This window comes from Nerophis ophidion, linkage group LG01, assembly GCF_033978795.1.
Source record: "Nerophis ophidion isolate RoL-2023_Sa linkage group LG01, RoL_Noph_v1.0, whole genome shotgun sequence".
In the NCBI taxonomy this organism is placed as follows: domain Eukaryota; kingdom Metazoa; phylum Chordata; class Actinopteri; order Syngnathiformes; family Syngnathidae; genus Nerophis; species Nerophis ophidion.
In genome coordinates, this window is record NC_084611.1 from 30089650 (window position 1) to 30102183 (window position 12534).

General features: G+C 39.7%; 1 protein-coding gene across 2 annotated transcripts in view; it reads left to right on the forward strand.

The window, feature by feature from the left end:
* The window catches only part of ptch1 (patched 1), a 174245-nt gene that overhangs the window by 138120 nt on the left and 23591 nt on the right, over window positions 1-12534 (forward strand). For both annotated transcript variants that reach the window (XM_061900523.1, XM_061900533.1), the window contains exons 18-20: window positions 3382-3662; window positions 10919-11056; window positions 11144-11286. In XM_061900523.1, coding sequence (XP_061756507.1) covers window positions 3382-3662; window positions 10919-11056; window positions 11144-11286 — 562 coding nt within the window. The remainder of the gene's footprint in view (window positions 1-3381; window positions 3663-10918; window positions 11057-11143; window positions 11287-12534) is intronic.

Genomic DNA, 12534 nt, shown 5'->3' on the forward strand with positions numbered 1-12534 from the left:
ATTACTGTTGATGTAATGTGTGTAATTTTGAATTTTTTATAGTGCATTTTTTAGAATATCCACAAAGTTCAGTGAGCAGGTTGTGTTATGTGTGACCATTTCTGTTGACATTTTGTGTTGGTTGGATTTTTTTTTTTTTTGCACCATGACTAGGGAAGGTTGTTTGCATTGGGTCTTAAGTAAATGCTATGCATGTTGTCTATCAAGGGTCATGGACCTGAATTATTCAGTTTTTACACTAAATGGTAACATATTATTAGCATCAAATTTGTCAGACTATTAAAACAAATGCAATTTCCCTGTTGGTAACATTCCTTATTTATTAACTCATGACGTCTTACGGGCCAGATTGAAGACTTTAGACGGGCCGCACTTGGCCTGTGGGCCATAGTTTGGATACCGCGGCGCTCAACATTTACAAAGTTGATTTTAGTTTTTGTGTAATACTACTAACAAACAAAGAGTGATTAAAAACGTCTTTGAGCTGTGATTCTGAAACTGTGGTACATGTACCCCAAGTGGTAAGCAGGCTCCATCCAATGGTACGCCAAGGAACCACTTCCATCCATCCATTTCCTACCGCTTATTCCCTTTGGGGTGTCGGGGGGCGCTGGAGCTTATCTCAGTGACAATCAGGCGGAAGGTGGGGTACAGCCTGGACAAGTCGCTACCTCATCACAGGGCCAACACAGATAGACAGACAACATTCACACTCACATTCACACACTAGGGACCATTTAGTGTTGCCAATCAACCTTTCCTCAGGTGCATGTCTTTGGAGGTGGGAGGAAGCCGGAGCACCCGGAGGGAACCCAGGACCTTCGTATTGTTAGGCAGACGCACTTACTCCTCTTCCACCGTGCTGCCCAGGAACCACTTAATTAAATATTATAATGATGTCACTTGAGCCCTAATCACAGGTCCTTCAATGAAAGTCTTTACAATCGGTCTCCTTTAGGCTATAGTCAATGTAAAAATAAACCCATTAGGCACAAACAGAACCTTCTTACTCTGTCATTTCAATCACTCAACACAAGTTGGAACAGAATGTTCTCCACATTCTCCGCTTACGTCCGGCCTTTCCACCTCTTAGCCAGATTGCCATGCAAATCACACGCGACCGATATTGATATTATTTATATTATTGACATTATATTTATTTTATTTGATCTTTTCTATTCAATTAATTTGATTTGATTTGATTAATTATTTAAGTTCAATGTTGTATTTTACTATATTCAAACACAGTGTTACTGTTCAAACTGTATGTTACAGTTGCTAAGAATAATAAATATACTTGTAAAATAAAATCTTGGTCTTGTTTTTAGTGAATACTAAGGCCTACTACACTACTGCGTTTTAATGTTGGTCATTATGATGGTACTTAGAGAGCCAAGTGATTTCTGAGGTTGTACTTGGTGAAACAAGTTTGTCTGTCTGCCTTAGAGCAGTGATTCTCAACCTTTTTTCAGTGATGTACCCCCCCATGAACAATTTTTAAATTCAAGTACCCCCTAATCAGAGCAAAGCATTTTTGGTTGAAAAAAAGAGATAAAGAAGTAAAATACAGCACTTTGTCATCAGTTTCTGATTTATTAAGTTGTATAACAGTGCAAAAGTATTGCTCACTTGTAGTGGTCTTTCTTGAACTATCTGGAAAAAATATATATAAAAATAACTAAAAACTTGTTGAAAAATAAAAAAGTGATTCAATTACAAATAAAGATTTCTACACATAGAAGTAATCATAAACTTAAAGTGCCCTCTTTGGGGATTGTAATAGAGACCAATCTGGATTCATAAACATAATTCTAAACATTTCTTCACAAAAAAAGAAATCTTTATGTAACATGTCCACAAAAAATCTAGCTGTCAACACTGAATATTGCATTGTTGCATTTCTTTTCACAGTTTATGAACTTACATTCATATTTTGTTGAAGTGTTATTCAATAAATATATTTCTATAGGCTTTTTGAATTACTGCTATTTTTTGAATATTTACAAAAAATCTTACGTACCCTTTGGCATACCTTCAAGTACCCCCAGAGGTACGCGTACCCCCATTTGAGAACCACTGCCTTAGAGCAACCTTAACAAGTTTCTCTTGCAACTCACTGCTGCCCTCTAAGGAAGACAGCAGTGCTACAAAACAAGGTGGACATGACCTTCCTTTCTGCAAAGTACATATCTGCATAATCTTGGTATTTTGTCTGAGTCGGAAAACAAATAAAGAAATGGTACATATTAGTAACATTAAATTACCATGTTACCATATATGGTCAGATTTTTCCATAATAGTGGAATGTAAACACTGCACAAATAGACATCACCTTTTCTCCTTTAGTTGGCTGTGTGAAGTTCAAAGACAAATATATGTTGATATCAATGTAACCCCCTTGCCACTTTTCCATTCCTAGTACTCGCTGCAGCTGAGTGAAAAACACCCCGGTCCATTATATGGTTAATAAGTGTTTTTCTGAGGTCCAGTTGTGTATTCACTGCATATACGCCGTGTGGTTTTTGGTTATTTTCTCTCGTTTGCCTACTTCTTAGTCCCAAGTGAGCCAGCGGACGTCACTGTGCCACTGCGGTGGGTGTGCAAGATCAGGTTGCAGACCAAGGCGCGACTCACTGTGGTCGCTCTAATGGTGCCCGCGGTGAACGCTATAATCCGGACTACCTACCGTGGAGACCTCCGCCATTACGCACACCCTGTTCTCATTTCCCTGCCCCTCATGTGGACTGTAATTTACATAAAACAATAAATACGGTCATGTTGTCGTTTGATTCCACCCTGTGATTTGGTGCCGAGAGAGGAAGCGCTCCAGGGGGAAGGAACATGATTGGTTAACAAGGGGAGACTGAGTTTGCACAATTGGATAACAAGCAAGAAGTCCTTTTTCAGCAAGGGCAATATCATTGGATAAGCAACAGGAAGTGGTCGACAAGTCTCCTAATGGGAATTTAAAGTTGAGAGTATAATGCTGCACATGCTAACAGCGGCACAAATAGTTGGCGTTACATACGTATGCCCAATAGATGCATCTTTAATACACTTTTACGTGACAACACGAAGTTTAGGGCGTTGTACTGGCCACCGATTCCGAAATTGCAATTACGGCGGATCAACATAGGCTCTGACACTCTGCTGTGTCTGGAACTGATAGAACCTCATTAGCCTGCCTGGCCCACAGACTTGCTGGAGTAGACTCAATGGAGCTCTGTTTCACACTGCCCCCCCCCCCCCCCCCCCCCCCCACACACACACACACACACACACAGATGTAGCTACTCCACAAACTAGACATTGGCAGATTTGCCAAGATTTGCCAGAATAATCATCTGAAAATGTCATTAACGTTATTATTTTGTTTGTCAGTCCCGGCCGCCGAGCCCATCGAATACGCACAGTTCCCCTTCTACCTCAACGGGCTCCGAGAGACGCCGCAATTTGTGGAGGCCATCGAGAGTGTGCGGGCCATCTGCAGCAACTATAGCCGACAAGGCCTTCCCTCCTACCCCAACGGCTACCCGTTCCTCTTCTGGGAACAGTACGTTAGTCTGCGCCACTGGCTCCTGCTGTCCATCAGCGTGGTGCTGGCCTGCACTTTTCTGGTCTGCGCCCTCTTCCTGCTCAACCCTTGGACGGCCGGCATCATTGTGAGTATCAGTAAAGACACAAATCTGAACAATCGAATAATCCTATTGCAGGCTCCAATCCAATAGTTTTTTGCAAGCTAATAGTAATGGTTTTTAGTTGGTTTGGAACCTGTGTACAAGGTTACATTGGAATACAGCTCATGTTTATAATTTCACAATTCCACATGTCTGAAAAGAAGTGGTTACAAACCCCGTTTCCATATGAGTTGGGAAATTGTGCTAGATGTAAATATAAACGGAATACAAATTTGCAAATCGTTTTCAACCCATATTCAGTTGAATATGCTACAAAGACAACATATTTGATGTTCAAACTGATAAACATTTTTTTTTTGCAAATAATCTTTAACTTTGGAATTTAATGCCAGCAACACATGATAAAGAAGTTGGGAAAGGTGGCAAAAAATACTGATACAGTCTTTCAGCTGGTGACACCTTACAAATACCTCAAAGGGTCCCCGCAATCCACTGTATGTATTTTTTTATTTATTTTATTTCTACCTTTCTTGAGACACCATCAAGGAAAAGTAGCTTAAGTGTGAGCAGGTGCGACATGACATACATCATGGTCCCAATACGGAGAACCATTGTATCTAATAGAGAATGTCTCATTTGCACCCCTGATGGTGAAATCTAACAAAATTAGGGTGGTCCCAAAAAGGAGGAATTTTTCTAATTGACTGTGTGTCGGTTTTAAAAGTGCTCCCCTTCTGGTCAACATATGAAATAACAAGTGTATGTAAGACATTGAAATGTGCCCCATTTGGCCAAAATTAATTAAAAAAGTATGTTTACACACAGAGAAAGAGAGACAGAGAGAGAGAGATCGTAATAACATGAAGTAAATAATTTAGAATAAAAAACAGTTACAAAAAACAAAATCCAAAACAAATTTACTAAAAGCTTCCTTTTTTTATATTGGCATAGTATGTATATATTATATGAGGCGGCGACTTCTCCAGGGTGTACCCCGCCTTCCGCCCGATTGTAGCTGAGATAGGCACCAGCGCCCCCCCGCGAGCCCAAAGGGAATAAGCGGTAGAAAATGGATGGATGTATATATTATTAATGTTGTAAATATAAATCTTAATATATCTAGAAAGGGTGGTCCAAAAGAGGTAGGCATTTTTCAGAGGTCTCAAGAAGGTCACACATACAACAACGTACAGTATGTATGTGTGTGCGTGCGTGCATGTTTTGCACAAACCCTGTTTCCGTATGAGATGAGAAATTGTGTTAGATGTAAATATAAACGGAATACAATGATTTGGAAATCATTTTCAACCCATATTCAGTTGAATATGCTACAAAGACAACATGTTTGATGTTCAAACTGAGTAACTTTTTTTTTTTGCAAATAATCATTAACTTTAGAATTTGATGCCAGCAACACGTGACAAAGAAATTGGGAAAGGTGGCAATAAATACTGATAAAGTTCAGGAATTCTCATCAAACACCTATTTGGAACATCCCACAGGTGTGCAGGCTAATTGGGAACAGGTGGGTGCCATGATTGGATATAAAAACAGCTTCCCAAAAAATGCTTAGTCTTTCACAAGAAAGGATGGAGCGAGCTACACCCATTTGTCCACAACTGCGTGAAAAAATAGTCAAACAGTTGAAGAACATTTCTCAAAGTGCAATTGCAAGAAATTTAGGGATTTCAACATCTAAGGTCCATAATATCATCAAAAGGTTCAGAGAATCTGGAGAAATCACTCCACGTAAGCGGCATGGCCGGAAACCAACATTGAATGACCGTGACCTTCGATCCCTCAGACGGCACTGTATCAAAAACCAACATCAATCTCTAAAGGATATCACCACATGGGCTCAGGAACACTTCAGAAAACCACTGTCACTAAATACAGTTATTCGCTACATCTGTAACTGCAAGTTAAAGCTCTACTATGCAAAGCGAAAGCCATTTATTTACAACATCCAAAAACACCGCCAGCTTCTCTGGGCCCGAGATCATCCAAGATGGACTGATGCAAAGTGGAAAAGTGTTCTGTGGTCTGACGAGTCCACATTTCAAATTGTTTTTGGAAATATTTGACATCGTGTCATCCGGACCAAAGGGGAAGCAAACCATCCAGACCGTTATCGACGCAAAGTCGACATATCAAATTATATTTGGAAACTGTGGACATGGTGTCCTCCGAAACAAAGAGGAAAATAACCATCCGGATTGTTATAGGCGAAAAGTTCAAAAGCCAGCATCTGTGATGGTATGGGGGTGCATTAGTGCCCCAGGCATGGGTAACTTACACATCTGTGAAGGCACCATTGATGCTGAAAGGTATATACAGGTTTTGGAACAACATATACTGCCATCTAAGCGCCGTCTTTTTCATGGACGCCCCTGCTTATTTCAGCAAGACAATGCCAAGCCACATCCAGCACGTGTTACAACAGCATGGCTTCGTAGTAAAAGAGTGCGCGTACTTTCCTGACCCGCCTGTAGTCCAGAGCCGTCTCCCATAGAAAATCTGTGGCGCATTATGAAGCGTAAAATACGACAGCGGAGACCCCGGACTGTTGAACGACTGAAGTTCTACATAAAACAAGAATGGGATAGAATTCCACTTTCAAAGCTCCAGCAATTAGTTTCCTCAGTTCCCAAACGTTTATTGAGTGTTGTTAAAAGAAAAGGTGATGTAACACAGTGGTGAACATGCCCTTTCCCAACTACTTTGGCACAAGTTGCACCATGAAATTCTAAGTTAATTATTATTTGCAAAAAAAAAATTAAGTTTATGAGTTTGAACATCAAATATGTTGTCTTTGCAGTGCATTCAATTGAATATGGGTTAAAAATGATTTCCAAATCATTGTATTCCGTTTATATTTACATCTAACACAATTTCCCAACTCATATGGAAACAGGGTTTGTAAAACAGATCTTTTTTTATTCCTACATTTTCTCCACATCCGAGCAATTAGTAAATATTTGTTCAAGTGTTTAATATACTGTAGACACTTGATTTACGAACTTAAGTGGTGGTTCTTGAACAAGGTTCATAAATTGAAAAAAATTGTATATTGAAGCAAATGTCTCCGTAAGAAGCAATATAAATATGAATAATGGTTCCAGCCTCGACAAAAGTTTCTATTTTAGTAAAGCTTTGGACACTTTAAACCCAATATAAAAGTGCTATGCAGTACTATACAGTGTATAGCAAACAAACATAACAAGGTGGTGATCGGTCAGCTTTCTCTTTGACAAGCCAAAACATCTACAAAGACAAGCTGAACTGTCCTGTATATGCTGTTCTGCCAACACACACAGAAGATCCTTCGGTGCCCTCACAAATGGTCAGAAATCACAAACAAGCTTAACTTTTAAAAACCATATTGCTACAATAACAAACATTTGAAAAAAAACAAAGTAAGATCCACTTTACATTACATTGTGGTGGACAAATTAGCAGTTGACGAGAGGAGAGAAAGGAACTGACCGAGTGGGAGAAGGGAGGGAAGGCGGAGGACAAAAGTAGTTACAAAATGAATAAATGAAGCATTCATACAAAAAAAAATGTGATTGCTCAAGAGGCATATTTGGCTCGATCTTATAGTTTATAAATTGAAAAGTTCACAATAGGAGGGGTTGGTAAATCAAGGTTCCATTGTACAATGGCAGTTGGTTTCAGTTGTTCTTTTTTAACCATTATTCTGAAAAAAAACAACACAGAAATGACACAAATCTTGCAATGTATTAATTATTATTATATATGTAAAAAAAAAAATGTTATCCTGCTCACTGTACTTTTTTAATGGCCATGAAAACGTTACCTTGCTTGCACAAATTAACTAATGACTGCAAAAACTCACAATTGTCCCTCAGGGAGGACGGTGGTATTACTAGATAGGATGTGCCGTATTTGTGTAAGCAAACTTATCTACCCTTGAACTGCTGTAAATCAAAGAGTAAACATGTAAAATATAAAATACACCACATGGTTGCGCATGTATTCTACACCTAAGTTTGACCCTATTAGTTAGATTGGCTTGACGTTGATCACGCACTTACTGTTGCTTTCGGATGTTTGGTTAAATGTGCGCTACTCCTTTTTTAGGGGATTGACAAGCACACATCGGTGGAATTTGCTGCACGGGCAGCATTTCACAATCAATTGGCCATTAGTCATTAACCATTTGTCGAATCAATGATACCAGTACGTTGATGTTATGTGTATTACATGTACGCCAGCATTTCTTACAAAGTGTAGGGGGTGCTCCAAATGTCATTTTCTCCCCCATTACTACTGTGTGTGTTAGTTTTTCAGGCATATTAATCCACACCTCTGGACATTTAGTTGAAAGAATGCCATCCAAGTGTTTCCAAATGTGTATGTGTGGTCCAGGAGATATCTCCAAAAGAAGAGCAGGAAGAGAGACTAGTCTGCTGAGTATTATTGTAGGCTCAGTCACCAGTGTTTATCTTGCGCTGTTTTGTTTGGGTCCATCTGTTTAGTCTAGTCTAACACTCCCAGACAGACACTAACGCTCCGAAATAGATGGGGAGAGGACACAACGTTTTGCTCTTGACTCTAAACCTATAAAGTTAGATTTTATTTTCATCCTCCCGACTCCTCCTCTCTTTCCTGTCGGTGGTGGAGTTTCCAAGGAGACACGCAAACACGCAGGCGTGTGTATACCTGCACGCATGCGGCTTGAATGTGCAAACATACCGGGACATAATTCACAGAAAAACATGAACACACGCACGTCGCTCTGGTTTTTCTCTCCGGTGGGCTGTATTTTATGGCAGGCAGCAGCCCCGGCCACCCGAGTTTTTGGACACAAGGGGACAATGCCCTTGTGTTCATCTGTCCTAGTTTTACCACAACATCAAAAGACAGGTTATGGGGAAATGTCAGGTTTAAGTGTTTGCTATGTTCGGACCTCAGTAGCTTTGCTCTCAAATCGTATGTGTGTGTGTGCGTGTATATATATACAGTTGTGGTCAAAAGTTGACATACACTTGTAAAGAACATAATGTCATGGCTGTCTTGAGTTTCCAATAATTTCTACAACTCTTATTTGTTTGGGATGCAGTGATTGGAGCACATACTTGTTGGTCACAAAAAACATTCATGAAGTTTGTTTCTTTTCTGAATGTATTATGGGTCTACTGAAAATGTGATCAAATCTGCTGGGTCAAAAGTATACATACAGCAATGTTAATATTTGGTGACATGTCTCTTGGCAAGTTTCACTGCAATAAGGCTCTTTTGGTAGCCATCCACAAGCTTCTGGTTGAATTTTTGACCACTCCTCTTGACAAAATTGGTGCAGTTCAGCTAAATTTGTTGGTTTTCTGACATGGACTTGTTTCTTCAGCATTGTCCACATGTTTTCAATGGGGTTTAAGTCAGGACTCTGGGCAGGCCATTCTAAAACCCTAATTCTAGCCTGATTTAGCCATTCCTTTGCCACTTTTGATGTGTGTTTGGGACCAAGACTTAACCTCTGCGCAAATGATTTTAGGTTGTCCTGTTGAAGAGTTTGAAGGCAATCCTCCTTTTTCATTGTCCCATTTGCTCTCTGTAAAGCACCAGTTCCATTGGCAGCAAAACAGAGCCAGAGCATTCGGTATGGTAGGTATGGTGTTGCTGGCATTAAAGGCCTCACCTTTTCTTCTCCAAACATATTGCTCGGTATTGTGGACAACCAGATCAATTTTTGTTTCATCTGACCACAGAACTTTCCTCCAGAAGGTCTTATCTTTGTCTATGTGAACAGTAGCAAACTTTAGACAAGCCTTAAGGTGTCGCTACTGGAGCAAGGGCTTCCTTCTTACATGGTAGCCTCTCAGTCCAATGCGATGCAAAACACGCTTGACTGTGGACACTGACACCTGTGTTCCAGCAGCTTCCAATTCATTGCAGACCTGCTTTTTGGTGGTTTTCGGTTGACTCTTGATCACCCTGATAAATTTTCTCTCAGCAGCAGGTGATAGCTTGCGTTTTTTTCCTGATTGTGGCAGTGACAAAACTGTGCCATGCACTTTATACTTACGAACAATTGTCTGCACAGGTACTCTTGGGACTTTAAGCTGCCTAGAAATGGCTCTAAGTGATTTTCCTGACTTGTTCAAGTCAATGATTTGTTTTTTCAGAGCTGTGCTGAGTTCCTTTGACTTTCCTATTGTCGCGTTTGTAACCGAGTCTAATGACTGCATCACCTGAGCCCTATTTAAATGTGCTCAGAGAAGTCAACAGGTGTCATCAATCACAATCACTCACATGAAGTTAAGAGGCCATGCCATGGAGCTAGTTTGATTTGATCGTAACTTTTCTACATCACCAAAATTGATCATGTAAGTTGATGTATGTATACTTTTGACCAGGCAGAATTGGTCACATTTTCAGTAGACCCATAATAAATTCATAAAAGACCCAAACTTCATGAATGTTTTTTGTGACAAACAAGTATGTGCTCCAATCACTCTATCACAAAAAAAAAGTTGTAGAAATTATTGGACACTCAAAACAGCCGTGACATTATGTTCTTTACAAATTTATGTAAACTTTTGACCACGACTGAGTATATATATATATATATATATATATATATATATATATATATATATATATATATATATATATATGTATGTATGTATGTATGTATGTATGTATGTATGTATGTATGTATATATATATATATATATATATATATATATATATATATATATATATATATTTGTATATATTTATGTATATATATATATAAACACACACATATATATATATATGTATATATACACAGTATATGTATATATATATGTATGTACATATATATATATACATACATACATATATATATGTGTATATATATATATATATGTAAATGTGTATGTATATATATATATATATATATATATATATATATACATACATACATACATACATACATATATAATTGAACATTGCTAGAACTTGCATTATACATTTAGAGCCACACCACCTTGTGGACGGTTATGTGCATAGCCTGTGTTGGCTGACTATTTCCACACACTCACACTCGGTGATCCCTTCTTTGCCCACTCTTTTCAAAGGATTTGGGCCCCATGTAACCTGACACCTGTCAGCTGATAATGGCATTTACTCAAGGTTCCTGTCCCTGGCCTCAGTGGTCTCCATATGCACACATACATTTCTCCCACACGTGCTGGTACTACTTGCAGTACTGTAACACATCTGTAGGATCCATCCACATTTTGAAATAACTTTATTGTGCTTCCACGTAGGTGCTGGTGCTGTCTCTCATGACAGTGGAGCTGTTTGGCTTCATGGGGCTGATGGGAATCAAGTTGAGTGCCGTCCCTGTGGTCATTCTTATTGCCTCTGTGGGCATCGGGGTTGAGTTCACTGTCCATGTGGCGCTGGTACGCATGCAAACAAAGAGATGTGCTTTAGTAGGCTAGGTTCTAAAGAATGAGAGCTAAAAGTATGTGTGTGCTTGTGTGTTGAAGGCCTTCCTGACAGCAATAGGGGACCGTCACAAGCGGGCAGTGCTGGCACTGGAGCACATGTTTGCACCGGTGCTAGACGGGGCTTTCTCTACGTTGCTGGGTGTTCTGATGCTGGCAGGATCGGAGTTTGACTTCATCGTCCGGTGAGTTGACACTTATGGATTTGTTATGCTAAAAGCTGACAGGATTGCCCCTACACGGCTCCATGTATGAGGGTCTTTGTGGCGTCAGCAGACCACTGAGACCATGCCTCAACCTGCATGTTGCACAGGAATCTACCTGAGATGCTGGTCATGCATGAAGAGAGCCCACGCCCTCTTTGCTTTCCCCCTGTAATCCTCTTTATTTATGCTGCCTGAATAACACCTCTTTTTCAGCTAGTTCTGCGGTCTTTCTCTTACACATCCCTAATCTGCTTTGTATATCCTTCTCTCTCTTATCGACCCATGACAATGGATATAAGAAGTGGAATGATCTGATATAAGAAGTGAGATGTGTAACCAGGATGCTATCAAATGGCCTCACAAATTATTTTCTTGGGACACCCAGGTGACACATTTGTGAAAAACCCCTAAAGATGTGTGAGGCACTAGAATGAACCCCTGGAAAGAATGGCAGAGGAGGGATCATGGTAAACCATGAGGTCATCTGTGGTGTGCTCAGTGAGAAAAATCCTTAGGATCAGTAACCCCTTTGTGAGATGGGTTTGGTACATGTTATATTGGAACCCAATAGACATGGGGTAATGCTCTTCTGGTGTCAGAAGTGGGATAAGTAACAATAAATCTCAGAAAAGGACCTCATCACTATAGTGATTGAATAGGGCTTCTGTTTGGAACCTGTGTGTTGTAGCCATGCTGTGGAATCTGCTCCACAGAGTTTCTGTAAAAAGAAATGGTGTCAGAAGTTGGATGAACAGTGAGTCTATAGCATGGCCTCGCAAAGGACCCCTTGGGACAGGTTACACCTGTGTAATAGACCCCAATGATGTGTGAGGCATGAGAATGATTAGAATGGGGTACATATGGAATCTGCTCCTTTGACATCCCATAAGAAAATTTGGCAGAAGTGGGTTGAACCGTGAGGCTATACTATGTCCTTGCAAAAGGACCGCTTAGGACAGGTGACACATGCGTGATAGATGTGTGAGTAATGAAAATGATTTAAATCAGGGGTCTCAAACTCAATTTACCTGGGGGCCACTTGATGCAGAGTCTGGGTGAGGCTGGGCCGCAAGAAAAGATTACTTAAAACAAAATATTTTTAAATGTCTTCATTTTTATTTTCAACACAAAATAAAACTTAAATATAAATGAAACAAAATGAGAATTAAGTAATGTGAGGCAATGCAAATTAAACAATAAAAAAAACAAATAACGGTTTGAATTGCT